The following is a 16,199-nucleotide window of genomic DNA, read 5'->3' on the forward strand; positions in this document are numbered from 1 at the left end:
AAAAGTAGCCACAATCAGTTGCATTGATTATTTAGTGAAAAACACTGTATGCATAGTGATTGTATTACTGTACAATCATTGTATTACTAAACAGTGATCCCAGTAACAGCATTTAGCTGGTATATATGGATCAGGCCATGATGCCATCAGGTAATTTTTTTCAGTTAAATATGACTAAAATTAGTTTTTACTTGAAGAGGACTGGAAATTGACCAAATATTTCCCAGTATGTAAACTGTTCAAAGTGTTTTCCAACTTATAAGGTACATAAGGTACATATAAGGTACAGGTAGATTTTCTGATAGGTGAGCATTTGGGTTTTTAAAAATGTTAAATAAATTTGTTTTATTCTTCCCCTGACCTTTTCTAAAATTACTACTAGATATGAATCATTTCAATATGTATTTAAAAAATACCATTTTAAATAGTTTCTGTGCCCTGATCAGAGTTTTGTTACAAGACAGCACATCAGCTCAAATAAAATCACAATTCCTTGTCAGAAACAATCATTTCAAAGACAAAGTCAGACACAGTGTTGTTTGAGGTCGTCCAGATTTATTAAACACAGCCTCAATAAATATAGCACCATTTAAGGGGAGAAACATGTTGGAAAAGATTTTTCTGACAACCCATGTTGTGAGTTATACTAGCTGGTCATGATTTAGAAATGATCTGTGCTCCACATGGAGGGTAACAGAGTTTATGATGAATTTCAGATCAGTCACGGAAAATCAGGATAATTAACAACATAGACGGACACGGAGCTTAAAAGTGACTTGCTGTAGTAAATTATTCCAACATTGCTTGGTGACGCTACAAACCTCTACTAGATGGAAATGTCCATTTAAAACTCCCCCACATCTGATGTAATGTTCTTAATATTTGCATGTCTGATGATATTTAATGAAGAGGAAAACTTGTATGTGTGTATAAGTGTATAAGTTTTCTTCTCTACTCGATTTCATCAAACATAATGATCATTTGAAAACTAGAAAGAAATAAAAACTTCATAAACAGTCAGTATATGATGCAAGTCAAGTAACTGGGTGGTTCTGTATTCCTGTCAAAGTCCATAAAGCAACAGCTGAGGGGTAAAATCCCAGCATTCCCCTAAGTTTTTCCTTTCGGGGGCAGCAGTACTCTTGTCATCCTCCTTCGTGTCTGTCTGTGACTACTGTAAACACTCCCTATATGTTAGCTTATAATTCAATAGTCAACATAAATTCCCTGACATGAAACCCTCTGTGTGTAAAGAATACCAGCATCCAACATGTCCTACAGGTTCTAAAATACATCTATATATTGAAAATGTATCCTATTTCATGAACTGCCGTCTCCTCAGGAATATGTGTAGTTTTGTCTTGTTTTGTCAGTCAGAATGGTTCCTTATTCTACCATGATTTTTGGAGATCTACTTTCTCTATTTTCTGAAGTTTCCGAGCTGGACGCCCCTCCGGCCGGTCACGCATCGAAAGGTGACTGGCTGTATGCTCCAGTATTTAACTGGGTTGGCAAACAGACTGATGGCTGTGTACTGATTCTTCTTGATGCTGGCAGAAGCTGGACAGAAGTCGTTGATTCCCACGTAGCCGATCTTGTTGCGATGAAGGTAAATCACCTGTGGAGACAGGGAACAGCCTTCAAACTCATTATTTTATCTGTCCTTTCTATAAACAACATATGATTGCAGCTTGTTTATTTATGCGGCTTTTTAGTTTTTCTTTATGATCATCTTCTCACCAGACCACAAGCCGGAAAGTGGATTATTACAACCTTATTTCATCTGTATTATAACAACTAAACTAACCATTTTTAGCACATTTATCCTACATTTACAATATAAATAATCTTATTTACTTATTTTAATTGATAAACACATTTATACAGGTAAAATATAAAGTTTAATCACAATGTTAAATGTTAATATTATTTCTGGATTAAATTTATATAGCATATTTCTAAACATACAAAGTGCTCTACATTAAATACACTATTCGGTTTGTGTTACTTTTGGTGTTACGTCTAAACATTAAATATAAAATTTATATGTTAAATCTTAACATTTAATCTAAATATTATCTTGTCTCCAAATCTTATGCTGTACATGTAAAGTACATGTAAATGTTGAAACTAAATGTTTCTAATATATTACTTGACCCTGCACCCCGTCATAGCCTCCAGAAATACACAAGCAGAGAAAAACTAAACCACATTTGCTACCATTCAGTGTGGTCTTTTAATGTACGTAAGATTTTTTTTGATTGCAGAAAGTTGTTGTTTTGCCAATGAACACAGGTTGTATATCACTTCTCTGAGTAAAAACCTTTAAAAAGTCAGAAGGAGTCATGCGTCAGAGCAGTGAAAACGGCATCAGAGCTGCTGTTCTTTTATTTACAGTATTTTTCACTGCTTACTTACTACATAAAGGGGGGTATTTTTTCTACCACCAGGGGGCAGTAAAGTAGCTTTATCAATAAATTAACTCCAATAAGAGATACACAGAATACGTTAACCATTAGAAAATTGTGCAAATTTATAGTTTTGTTCTTTATATTTATACTTGAAAGATATATTATTGTATTTTATTTATGGTTTTACTAGTTTGACATATTGATGTATAATCTGCAGTAAGGGTGGGAAATCGAATAAAAAAAATTCTATATCTGGATTTTTTGCTTCACAATTTTAATATAGATTTTTTTTAGTCAATTTTTTTTCAAATAAATACAAATCTATCTTTTTTGTAATTTTTATTGATCTATTTACTTGTCTTCTTGGACATTATAGCAGCAGAATGATGGTCTGGCTACTGTGTTGTTTTTTCCTAATTGAAATGAAGAAAAATGACAAGGAAAAAAAGTTTTGTAATTTTTTTTTTGTTTACTTGTTTGTAGTTTACAAAAATTAGCAGTATCGAAGATCATGAAAATCACAATTTAAATCGAATTGGTGCCCAAGAAATCGGAATCTCATCGAATCAGGACAAAAGCATATCATCACAACCCAACTCTGCAGAGTATACAGATTCTGTATACTAATACAGATTCATGTATTCCTGACTGCTTCTCACCTGGAGGTAACGCAGCGAATTCAGGCCAGGTGGGACTTTTTTCAGACGGTTGTGGTCCAGGTGGATCTCACGGATGTTTGGGATTCTGGCGAAGGTGCCGTTTTCTACTGACCTGATCTGATTAAAGCCCAGTCCTAACCTGTACAAATGGTTAAGGATTAAGTTGTGACTGCTTATTGATAGAAATGTTCTACTGTGAAGAAATAAGAACAACAGATTTACACATCAGCTTGTCAAACATATTCAGCTGAAGTCTGTCAGACCTGTGTGTTTTTTATTCTGTCCTGATAAACCGTGATATCAGCTCAACTCTCCAAAGGTACATATTTTATAATATGTTTGGAAAAGGATAAAAACAAGCGGTGGCAGTCACCTCTGCAGGTTTTTATATCTGATGAAGTCCTCTACTTCCACCTTTGAGATCTTGTTGTAGTCCAGGCTAAGTTCTGTGATGGAGGTTGGGAAGTCTGGAAGAAGGAACAAACCAAAAAAACTCCTGAAGCATCTTTTATTTATGTCACTGAGAATCATCTGAAAGCAAACTTGTTCTGTTAAAACATTTTACTACCAGACAGGAATGGTTTTCAGTCTCTGTGTGTTGTGATGCTGTAGGTGCATGACAAGAAACATAGACTCAAACTTGATTTGCTGAGTCATGTCTTACCTTTTGGCACAGCTGTTAGTTTTGCCTCTGCTATACCGATATACAGAGACGACATGCCATTAAACGCTCCCATCTCAATTCCACTGTTGGCCAAAGGATTGGCGCCCAGCTCTGTTTGGACAAGCACAGACATCTGGTTGATTTATCAATGAGTCATTAATAGATGGGAAGCATGGACGGGTGAATTATAATAGATCTATTGCGATGGAAATCTCATCAGTTGTTCTTCGTGTTCTGCACATGCAACTTTGTTGAAATGACCCATCAGTGTAATTCATCTGGAAAAACTGGTACCTTGAAGTTTTGACAGTAAGACTGATGTAAAAGATGTGTTCACTTAAAATGTCAAAGTTTGCCTTGTTGAAACTGAGTTATTTTTTTGTTTCCTGATCTTTTGGTCTGTCTTGTCTCAGGTTTAATCTCTTAACTTTTTAAAAACCTGAGGTCTCCCAGCAGGGGGACATTTTTGCCAAACTGGGTCAAAAAATGGCCATTTTGGGCACCTCGCCTGAACTGTCCCTATGACAGCTTCTCTAATTTTGTGTTGCTTCACTTCAGAGTAATCTTCACATATCGTACTATGATCAGATAAAGATTTACAGCAACAGCTGCATCATTAAAAAGGGATATTTATGTTAATCGTGAAAATTGTTTGTTTTGTGCCTTTAAAGCAAGTCTAAAACTTTTTTAACTGGGTTATGCACCATCTTAACAAAATCTCCTTTTCATCTGACTCCAGAAGTATTTAAACAGGCCTGGTGGTTTGCAGAGATACCGCAGACTCATTATTTCTCATAGACATGTTATTTTGAAGCAAACGTTTGTGAAGTATCAGAATTTGTGCACATGATTTCTGAGGAACCTACAGACCAGTTGAAATGGTCGATGCAGGAGCCAAAAACCGGTTCTCACCCAGCACATGCAGCTTCCTCAAGCCATTAAATGCCTCCTTCTGGATTCTGTTGATGTTGTTTTCATGAAATCGCAGCTCGAGGACGTTGGGGGGCAGATTTGAAGGGATTTCAGTCAGCAGGTTGTAGGAGAGATAAAGCAGCTTTAGGTTGTCCATGTTCCTGAAGGCCTTCGGGTGAATCTTGGATAACTTGTTTTTGATCAGAAACAGTCCCTGTTGTTGGAAAAAGAAAAGTTGCAATGACTTTAATGAGTTCAGTTCACTTTTTGCTCCATTTTTATGCAAATAGGTCCAATTTTTGTGTCTCAGTAACAGTCATTATGACTCTGTGCCAAACCGTTGCAGCCAGCATTAAATCCGAACCAGCCAAGATGCTTAGCATGAAACAGTTACAGCTTTTTGTAGACCCAAATGTTTGACAGAGGGAATCTGCTCAGGATACGTTTTTTTTTATATTTATTTATTTTTACAGAGAATAGAGTCAAAATCGAGATTTTAATAAAATTAGATTAATCAGAAGTAGTGTGATTTTTTTTTAAAAATCGGGTCAGGTGAGTTGTAGCCGATAAACAAGAACAAATCACTAAATTAGCGGGAAACAGCGGGACTGTTCCGTTGTTTGTAGTTCAGAGCAGAGATTCAAGCCTTGATGTGAGTTAATCCCAGTTGAGCAAACAGCTGCCAGATCAAAGACAAACCTGCCCTTCAGCTGGAAGTTATTTTGTTTTCCATTTCTGAGATGAGAATGCTGATTTGTGGCCCTGCAGCCATCACGTTTCAAAGCCAATTGTGAGGCCTAATTCACCCAGCAGTCGCAGTTCATCAGTTCAACTTTCCTTACCTTTAGTTTGATTTATAACTGTACAATTGGGCTAATAAAAGAAATTCATGTGTTTGCCGTGTTTGTGTTTGTTTGCATTCAAGATTAAAAGAAAAAGTATACAATGAGCTAGTTGTGTAAGTGTAGAGAGCCTTCAACTAATACTTTGTTTCTTTCCTGCTACAACAAAAGCCTTGATTTGCAGAGAACTTCCAAATGAAAGTGCCACAAGATGACATTGTTATGAAGTTCTAAATAAAGTTGAGTTAAACTGAAATGAAATGAGAGAAATATTTTTTCAAATGGCATTAAATGTGTTCTTGTCTGATGAGACCAATGTTGAAGTTTTTGGCCATAAAACCAAGACAAAAAGCATTTTCCATCCTTTTTTTCCCCATAATAAAGCATGGTAAGGGCAGTATCATAGTACAAGGTTGCTCTCCTTGAGCTGAAACTGGGACTTTGGCCATGGAGGAGGTTATTTTGAACAGCTCCGTATAAGCTTTCAGGCGTCTGCTAGAGGGCTGAAACTGAAAAGGAATATCACATTTTAAGACCACAATGAAGGAAGAAATATTACTATGTCAATAGTTTAACTATTACTGTTGTATGATTCTTATGTTTGTTAGTTTTGCTGGTTGTTTCTTTCCACCAGATTAGTTTGTTTTCCAGCTGAATTGTTTAGATTGAAGGTCACATTAAAGGTGGGAAAAAATTAAAATGGTTTATTGTGGTTTGATTTTTTTTTTTTTAATAGCATCACAAAACAGGAATCTTTCCAGAGTGAATATTTTTATATCTATAGTATGTTGATATCTTGAACAAGCAGTTGTGCACATTTTGGGTTATATCCTGAATACCAGCATGTAAGATTGACCAGTTTAATGATGCCAACAGAAGATTATCATTTTGGGCGTTAGTGGTGATGCATCATTGCATGCAGTGAATCTTTATGTCCATATTTTCATTGGGAATGTATGGGTATGCCTCACCATGTTTAATGTTTGAACAGGAGCACTTGCTCAAATTACCTGCTTTTTTTTCCCCGGGTTAGGTTTTATTTTGTTTGGTTAAGAATGATCAAATGTACTGAAACAGAAAAAAGATGGATACAAGATGGATGTATAAAACAAAAGAAGACAGACCTTACTGGAAGTAATTGAATCACATGTTCAGTAATTGAATGTAAGATTTGCTGATAAACAAACAAGTACAGTGCTGAAATCTGATTTTGAGTCCATTCACCTTTTTTTTCTAACAAGTCGACAAGTGACCATGTGATGGACTAGCGACCTGTCTCGCCCAGTGATTGCTGGGATAGGCTCCAGTTTCTAGTAACCCTGGATTGGACTAAGTGGTTAAGAAAATGCATGGATGGATGAAGTAAACAAATGATAAGTCCAGGTCAGGTATGAACTGTAGATGTGCTTGTTGTTGCTATCAGATGAACTGATACCTGCTGGATCTTTTTTTTTTTTTAATATGTTTTCAGGTTTATTTATGAAGGTTTCTCTTACATAAAGCCTGTGAAGGCCTTTGAAGTCATCCTCCTTGATGTCAGTAATATCATTGTTTTGGAGATCAATCATCACGGTGTCTTCAGGTATCTTCTCAGGAACAGATATGAGACCTGTTGACAGAGACACAAATGACCAATTAAGTACAAGAGTTGTACCAAAAGGGAATCTTTATATATACAGTATTTGATGTAAGTCATAAAATCTAAGTTTTAGTGATGAAGAAATTCAGCCTCACCAACAGCCATGTGTGCACTGTAACTTTGGAAGCAGGGATTGTACTACTACAGTTTTCATAATAAATGCAACTAACCAAGTAAATATACAGCAGCAAAAATATAAAAGTGGTTTTTAGAAAAAACTCGTTACTTTGCTCACCTGCACCTTTTGGAGTTGCCATTACAGTCAACAATGGATAAAGTTAATTTAGTGCAAGTTTTAGTTGCAAGATGTTTGTGAATGCAAAACAATATTTGCCTTGCTTTGCAGTTTAACCATTCTGCATCAGTATTTCTATGAAAAAACAGTTATGTTGCATCGGTGATGCAGAGAGTCTATTTATGCCTTATATATACTTAGTTATTTATTAACATTAAACTTTTTTTTCCAACCGTTTTGTTGTTAAGTAGTCACGGAAAATAATTGGTGAAGATATGGGGGGGAAAAAACCCGCTGTTAAATGTATTTTGTCAGCTGTTCGTGGATTGCTTTAAAGGCTCATTGTTATACATAGAACCAGAAGTGCAGCTTCTGACTTCCCAAAGACTTCATACCCTATATCAGGTATAGATTATGACTTGGCAGCATTAAAAAGAAAAGAAGGAAGAATTGGTTTTACCATTTGAGAGGGATTAACTTTTGTTTTATACAAAGGATGAACTGAAGTGCTGAATAAAAGGCAAGTAGAAGATTTAATACAGTTCTTGTATAGCCTCTGTGATATTCCAGAATAAAAGCAGAGCTTGAGGTTATTAGAGGGGTTTGATATACAGCTCATTTTAAGTAGTAATAATGACCTTTCCGAGGAAATGCGTGTGCATACCCGAACCTGACACAACTGCACTTAGAAGTACGCTGAACATAAAGAAAATTTAGTTGATCTGAAAGATTATACAATAGCAATGACAGTAAACCTCACATGAGAAGTTTCTAATACAAAAACACAACTTTCATATTTTGAGAACTTTAAACGACACATTTAACTGCTATTTTAGAAAACTTTGAATTACATCAGCAGTCGACAGCCTGAGGAACGAGTATCTGGAGGTTTTGATTTAAAGCTGGGGTAGGTAATGTTGAGGAGTTAGCAAGATCTGAAAGTGGCTCCCTGTCTTGGCTCCTCCCCCTCTGGTTTGCTCCTTGTGTGATCCAAGGCTTATTTTCTTACCTCTGCCAAGGAGGTTATGTTTTTTACCATTGTTTATCTGTTTTGGGTTAAAGACAACTCAACAAATTTTGGACAGAAGGAGCCTAAGTTTGTGCGCAAGGTTGAGCGGTTCCCACTAGATATCGTGGGACTCGCCTCGACACACAGCTTGGGCTCACAAAACAGTACCCTCGAGAGGGGTCTGAGAGGCAGCTGATGGGTACCAACGGGCTAAGCGGCATGCGGCTTCGGCTGTCGCCAAGGCAAAAACTCGGGCATGGAAGGAGTTCGGCGAGGCCACGGAGAAAGACTTCGAGACGGCTTTGAGGCGATTCTGGTCCACCATTCGACGGCTCACGAGGTGGAAGCAGTGCTCCGTCAACACTGAACAGTGGAGATGGGGAGCTGCTGACCTCAACTTGGAACATTGTGGGTCGGTGGAGGGAATACTTCGAAGACCTCCTCAATCCTACCAACACGTCTTCCAATGAGGAAGCAGAGCTGGGGGGCCCGGGGGTGGATGAGATCCGCCCGGAGTTCCTTAAGGCTCTGGATGTTGTAGGACTGTCCTGGCTGACACGCCTCTGCAGCATCGCGTGGATATCGGGGACAGTGCCGCTGGATTGCCACTGGGGTGGTGGTCCCCCTTTTTAAGAAGTGTGACCGGAGAGTGTGTTCCAATTACAGGGGAATCACACTCCTATACCTCCCTGGTAAGGTCTGTTCAGGGGTCCTGGAGAGGAGGGTCCGCCGGATAGTCGAATTTCAGATTGAGGAGGAGCAGTGTGGTTTTCGTCCTGGTCGCGGAACAGTGGACCAGCTCTATACCCTCTTTGGGGTCCTGGAGGGGGCATGGGAGTTTGCCCAACCAGTCTACATGTGCTTTGTGGACCTGGAGAAGGCATTCGCCCGTGTCCCCCGGGGGCTCCTGTGGGGGGTACTCCGGGACTGTGGGGTGCCGGACCCCCTTGTACAAGCTGTCTGGTCCTTGTATGACAGGTGTCAGAACTTGGTCCGCATTGCCGGTAGTAAGTTGGATTTGTTTCCGGTGAGGGTTGGACTCTGGCAAGGCTGCCCTTTATCACTGATTCTGTTCATAACTTATATGGACAGAATTTCTAGGCACAGCCGAGGTATTGAGGGGATCCGGCTTGGTGGCCTCAAGACTGGGTCCCTGCTTTTAGCAAATGACGTGGTCCTGTTGGCTTCATCTGGTCGTGATCTCCAGTTCTCACTTGAGCAATTCGCTGCCGAGTGTGAAGCAGCTGGGATGAGAATCAGCATCTCCAAATCTGAGACCATGGTCCTCAGCCGGAATAAGGTGGATTGCCCTCTCCGGGTTGGGAGTGAGGTCCTGCCTCAAGTGGAGTTTAAATATCTCGGGGTCTTGTTCATGAGTGAGGGAAGGATGGAGTGCGAGACGACAAACGGAATGGTGCGGCATCTGCAGTAATGCGGGCTCTGCGCTGGTCTGTCGTGGTGAAGAAGGAGCTGAGCCAGAAGACAAAGCTCTCAATTTAGCAGTCGACCTACGTTCCTACTCTCACCTATGGTCATGAGCTGTGAGTCGTGACTGAAAGAATGAGATCTCGTATACAGGCGGCTGAAATGACTTTTCTCCACAGGGTGATTGAGCTCTCACTTAGAGATAGGGTGAGGAGCTCGGTCATCCGGGAGGGGCTCAGAGTAGAGCCACTGCTCCTCCGCATCGAGAGGAACCAGTTGAGGTGGCTCCGGCATCTGGTCAGGATGCCTCCTGGATGTCTCCCTGGTGAGGTGTTCCAGGCGCGTCCCTCTGGGAGGAGACCCCGGGGAAGACCCAGGACACACTGGAGGAATTATATCTTTCGGCTGGCCTGGGAACGCCTTGGGATTCCCCCTGCAGAGTTGGCAAATGTGGCTGGGAAAAGGGAAGACTGGTTTTCCCTGCTTAGGCTGCTGCACCCACAACCTGACCCCGGATAAGCGGCGGAGAATGGATGGATAATTTAACAAACACATTTTAATAACTTTTTAAAATTATTTTTATTTTTAAAAGTATTTACTTCCAGTAAAACCAGTAAAGAATTTTGCAGCATGAAGATGAAGGGTTGGGGAAACCCATCCTGCATTTTCTCATCCATGTTTGCCTTCCAAGTCTTTTTTTCTTCACTACTTTGTATTTTCATCCTAACACACTATTTATATGCAGGATGCGGCTGTCAGGTATGCACTGTGGGAGGGGGAAGAGGGGAGCCAGGAGAAGAAGCTTACGAAATATAAGAAATGTACAACTTCAATTTGGCCTGCATGTTTGGATTGTCAGAGTTTTTTTGTTTTGTTTTTTTTAGATTTTCAGTAAACTGAGGGGTCTAGCTATATTTCTTATTGTTCATAATAACAAAATGTATAGACTTCTATCAGGACAAGGAACCAGGAGTAAAGAAAAAATGTCTGAGCAAAATTACCTACCCCAGCTTTAAGAAAAGACATTGTTCAATTTGATCGTTGGATCAGAGAATTTGTAAACAATGTAAATTATATCAGATCGTCAAACAAGTAAATAATTTTTAATATTTGTTTGAGAATTTTGATGTACTTCACTGCATAGCCTCTCTAAAACCTGCAGTATGTTCTGGCACAGCAGATTCTTACCCTTGTCCGAACACTGCACCACTCCAGGAGAACAACGGCAGCTAGCCGGGCAGTTGTCATCATCATCATAGTCATCGTCATCATTGTCATCGTCATCGTCATCCCATTCCCAATCCTCCATCATGATGTCATTGGTTTTTATTAAGTCTGTAATGTTGACTGGCTTGTACAGTTTAGTGTTGCCTAGCGCCAGTAGGCAAAGCAGGAGGAGGGCTCGCATGGTTTTCGCCAGGCAGAGCTGTGGAAGAGCACGGGTTAGGTTAGCTCTCAAACCAACAGACAGAACTGGATTTACGGTGTACGTCCAGCATTATTTGTTTGCACAACTGCTTGATTGAGCACTGCAATGTGAAAGAGCTTTAGCTGGTTTTGGTTTTGCAAGGCCCTGAAGAGGAGTCTCATAGCAAATCCAGTCTGATGGTGAGTTATCTGGGATAAAACTTTTTAATCAAAGCAGCTCAAATTTGGACACTGATGCATACTTTGTGTGAAGCAGTGTGTGCTCTTCGCTACACATGTCCATTTGAGCTAGCGAGCACTAATTCCAGTCTCTAAATCACCAAAAGCAGTTTCATTAAGTTTTATAGTGGGGCTAGTGTTAGCATTTAGCCAGATATGTTAGTTGTGGATTGACATATTCAAGCAGAAAGCCTGTGTGTTTCAGCTGAACATTAATCTTTATGACTGCTTTGCTTCTTTCTTTCAACACTGATACTCATGTATTTGTGCATGTGTGTTTTTCTGTGATGTTAAACCCATAAATTCAGTTTGAAATGTATCAACACCACACACACACAGCTCCATGGTGTGTTTTTATTCTCCAGTACATCCTGAGCCATTCATTTCCCTGCCACCCAGACTGCTGCTGTGGAGGAATAAAAAAACTAAAAGAGGTTTCGGAAAGAAGAGGAGGTGGAGTTACAGGAGCTCAGGACTCAATGGCTTCACACAGATTGTGAATGGAGGCTTAGCAAGTTATTTCTGTCTCAACAGATGTTAATTTTCTGAAACAGAGCCATTGTGTGTTCTGGGTTTTTCTTAACTGCTTGAATAACAGAAAATTCTTTGCTACCAGAATAATGTCTGCCTCACAAAACAGAGACTAGTGTTTAAAGGTTTAATCAGCTGTTTACCCTAACATGAACAGAACAGAGATTCGGAACCCAGTTCCTCTCCGCATTCGGCTTTGTTCGTATGAATGAGCGACTGTAATGGTTTTCACAGTGTGATTTTAATGGTTGTCTGCATAGCGCTTTGGACCAAACTTGATTTGTAGCACAGATAAGTCTGGGCTTTTAGGACCCACCTGGACCTGTGAAGCCCTCTTTGTTGTGTTCTTGCATCCAGAATCTCATTATTGACTGTTGTACTTTTACAGAACTGGTTTATAATTTAGGGTTTAGATTCCTCCATGAAAGCAAATGAAAAACCTTATAAATGATCTCAAGTGAAAATAACAAGAAATTGTTATGAAAAAAAAACCTTTTTCGTTTGACTGATGCAGCTTTTTGCAGTACCGGACCTAAATATACTTGAATATATCAATTACAGTTTAATGAGAGTATTTGAGAACAGATTTGGTTTATAAATAAAAACATTTGGGGGTTTATTCATCAAAAACAGATGTGAATTGTACCAACAATTCATAAATCCATTGCTCCGTTAACATTAATAGCTTCATCAGTCTGTTAAAGGGTTGACATCTGTTCATTTAAGCATTGATCACTTTTCCATTTCTGTTTTTCATTTAGACATGTACACATGAAAAGGCCATGGTGGGAGCTCCCATCAGATTGGCGTTCACATGAAGAGAGGTTAGGGGTGATAGTCTTTTTAACGTCACAGTTTTTTAATAACATTTGGCAGTACATTTCACATAAACACGCCAAGTGCACAGTAGTTGTATAAAACATGGCACTGTGGGTGGAAGCAGCTGAAAGTCTAACTTTTCTTCATGTTGCAGCTCGTTGAATAATCACTGTTACTCATGAGGGTTTAATTGCTTTACAATCACAGGCTGGCTGTCTTCAGCCTGATAGAAACGGTTTTACTTCATCTGAGATCACCGAGGGGAGAAGCTGCAGTTCAGAGAAACTCTGCGTCCTACAAGGGTTACAGTTTCTCATTAGAAGTTATGTTTTGCTATAATTACTCATATCAAGCTAACATACACTCAGCACTGTGTCAGATAAAACAATGAGTGCAAGCAGCTAAATAATCACACTGTAAAATCTAACAAGATGCTTTTTACTCAGAAAATTATAGAAGTTTGTTGCCTCAAAAGTAACTTTTAGCAACTTGAGTTTACTGGAGCGATGAAAGTTTGGAGAACAGAGCTCACTAACTGTTGTCAGGGGCTACATGAGAAACTCCATGTGATCAAATCTCCAAGTAAATTGGACCAGATGCTTCACAAAGTCTTGTTTTTGTTTACAATGTGTGATGATTTCAAGTTCCAGTGCTTCAGTGGCTGCTTCTGCGATTGGTTTTAAACAAACCATAAATTCACACTTTTATGTAAACAACTGAGATCTCATGTGAAGTGAAATCCCGTTCAAAATCATTCATTTATTTTTCAACCAATATGAAAATACATTTCTATGTCTACGCCATGTTGTTAATACATTGAACGTTTGGTGAAAGATCATGACCAGAAATAATGTTTCTGTCTGAAAAACGATGCCTTAAAATGTCAGTAGGAGGAGCTTCGGAGGTGGAGGTCATCAGGGTGACATGAAATGCAATTTTTGCATGTTATTCTTCCTGCAAACCTCAGTTTGATTTATTAAAACGTAAGGGTGGGAAACAGGAAGAAAGAAGAAAACCTTTGGAGAAACTTTAGTTATTATGATCAGATGACTTTATAGCTTTCAGAAACATTGAAATCTGTTTAAACTTTTTTGTTTAATGTCAATTATTGAGGAGAAGCTGCGGCTTAAACATTTTAAACAACCTTCTGATGTTAATTTGGCTTGCTGAGGAAAAAAAACAAAAGTGTACTTGATGTAAAACCAAGATTTGATCTTGTTTCTGACTTCTTTCTGCTCTGTATGTGCTCAGACTTGTGCCGTGTTGAGTGTGATATGTATACGTTAGACTTAATTTCACCAGACTGCTGCCGCTGTGCAGTGTTACAGGAAAGCACCAGAGGGGTAATTCCTACATGACACCGACAGGTCGAGTTGGCATCAGCAGGAGAATTGAAAAGCGACTGCTGTCACAATCCAAAAGCTGCTCATAATGGATGACAGTAAGCAGACCAAGGCAGTGGACAAACTTTGGCATTTACTCATGTCTCTCACTTCTCCTTTTTGTCTGGTTATATTTTCTGTTTTTAAAATCTTTTTAATATGTTAAAAAAAAAAAAAAAAAAAAAAAAAAAAAAAACTATGGTTATCAGCCCTGCAGATCAATCTAACCTCAGTGCAGTTTCCTTCTCCAGCCTGAGTGAATAACATATTGCTAAAACAGTACATGAGCAGAGGGCATACAGAGTTCCTGAAGGGATCACTTTCAGAAGCTGTTGCTCTTACTTTCTACCAGTGTTTCCATAAAGAACCAAAAGCCTCTACTGGAAATAAGTTCTTGCAGCCAACATAAATGTTTGTCCAACTCTCACCTATTCACCAGCTGCTGCGATTCTCAGCATGATTTATACATCTCCCACTATTACACCCTGTGAGAGGCTGGGATGTCTGGCTTGCTTCAGCCTGTGCTGTCGGATTCTGAGCCCCCCAGTCAAATGTGCAGTCCACCCACAACTATGCCATGGTGGTCGAACATCCTGCTTTGACAGCAAATACTGCCTAGATTAGACCCCTCCTCTCCTGGCTTCTTGTTCCACGTGTGCTCATTTATCAGAGGGGATGGTTTTCTTGATTGGTGCTTTGCAACTTGGCAGTATGTTGGAGGCAAATTTTCCTGTTGTTTTTTTTTTTTTTTTTTTTTAATCCTGAATCAAACAAGCTTAAAAAACAAATAGATTTGCTTCGCTCCAGTCAGACTGGTGCAGGAAAATTATACCTTTAAAGAGGTCTGCAATTTATAAAAACATTAGATCCAGAGGCATTTATCCAGCTGTTACCCTCTCTCCTTTCTGCTGCATCAGTCAGGACTCTAACCAGCCTGCTTGGTTGTCAATATTCATATAGTCTGAAGTTCTTGTCATTAAAATGTTAAAACATTTTAATTTCAAAATATCCATCTACCAGTAACCCAAAGATCTGTTTTCCGAGCAAAGAAGAACATGAAATACATAAGGAACCAGAAGACAGTTGGAGCATCGATTGTTGTTATGTGATAAAGCATGTTCGGCTAATAGTAAAATCATGCCATCTGTACATACTTTTTGTCGTTTTATATGTTCTAGATAATTCTTCAGCACTCAAATCAGCTCCTTTGCCTCAAATTTGAAGTCATTTCCATTTTGAAACATTTTTTCCTGATGTGACATGTTTATAGTCCATAGAAATATACCGTCACTGTTGGGAATTTCCTTATTGTGTTTGTAGGAAGCCCATGAAATATGACAGCATTTAAATGAATCATCTTACCTCTTTAATGTGATCTTCACTCATTGATCATTTCCATGCAAACAAAACTCATTTGCTACAAGCAAAACTGTAATATTTAAAATGTAAGTTGTAATCATGTGGGTCCACTAACACACCTCCAGCAGACTGCATCCAAATAGATGAAAATAGCACATTTTCCGGCTGTATAGCCAGCCAGGACTCAACAGTGTTTTTGTTGATGAAGGGTGTGTCCTACCTCAGCCGTCAGGTGTGTGCGTTCCGGTTTAAACCCCACGCAGTGAACAGAGCAGCAGCGGCACGGTCCAACTGGAAGGCTGAGGCAGATCCTCAGTCAATACATTCCCAGTGAATGAAGAACAGCATCACCCTCTCTCCTCAGAAGAAAAAAAAAAACAGCCCTCAGAACTCCCCCACCAATGGAAAACCTCCACTGCTTTGGATGAGAGGTTCAGTTTCAGCAAAGAGCTTTTGACTCCGTGAGTGATCGCACCGTCTGAATGTCTCTGGGACTATGGTTGAAAAGACATTGTTAGGACTTTAGTCATGTGCTTTTCATCAGGAGCTTTGAAGTCCTGCCAGGGTAGTTAGCGTCAGACTCCTGCATGCTCAGGTTTTATATTGAACACGGTGGTAGGTCTGTCACCTCCCCTCCCTTAGCGGCACGCTGCCAAATGTCATGT

The 16,199-nt window shown here is 39.4% G+C and overlaps 2 protein-coding genes across 2 annotated transcripts in view; one reads left to right on the plus strand and one right to left on the minus strand.

The window, feature by feature from the left end:
• cenpp (centromere protein P) overlaps positions 1-16,199 on the plus strand; it is a gene marked incomplete at its 5' end in the record, with an annotated part of 126,812 nt that overhangs the window by 63,869 nt on the left and 46,744 nt on the right. The gene's annotated exons all lie outside the window — the stretch shown is intronic.
• Positions 547-15,894, minus strand: aspn (asporin (LRR class 1)). The gene is made up of 8 exons (XM_079242402.1): positions 15,755-15,894; positions 10,985-11,222; positions 6,985-7,097; positions 4,647-4,860; positions 3,735-3,845; positions 3,444-3,537; positions 3,071-3,209; positions 547-1,618 (listed from the first exon to the last, which is right to left on the minus strand). The coding sequence occupies exons 2-8, from the start codon at positions 11,202-11,204 to the stop codon at positions 1,421-1,423; spliced, it is 1,089 nt and encodes a 362-aa protein (XP_079098528.1). The 5' UTR covers positions 11,205-11,222; positions 15,755-15,894; the 3' UTR covers positions 547-1,420.

The sequence above is a fragment of the Telmatherina bonti genome, assembly GCF_933228915.1.
Source record: "Telmatherina bonti genome assembly, chromosome: 6".
Classification (NCBI taxonomy): Eukaryota; Metazoa; Chordata; class Actinopteri; order Atheriniformes; family Telmatherinidae; genus Telmatherina; species Telmatherina bonti.

Excerpts from the sequence above, each read along its gene's own strand:
- aspn (XM_079242402.1), bottom strand. The coding sequence starts at position 11,204 with ATGCGAGCCCTCCTCCTGCTTTGCCTACTGGCGCTAGGCAACACTAAA. Across the intron at positions 3,538-3,734 it reads ACTAACAGCTGTGCCAAAAG|ACTTCCCAACCTCCATCACA; the intron begins GTAAGACATGAC and ends TCCTTCTTCCAG. Across the intron at positions 3,210-3,443 it reads AGATATAAAAACCTGCAGAG|GTTAGGACTGGGCTTTAATC; the intron begins GTGACTGCCACC and ends CCATTTGTACAG.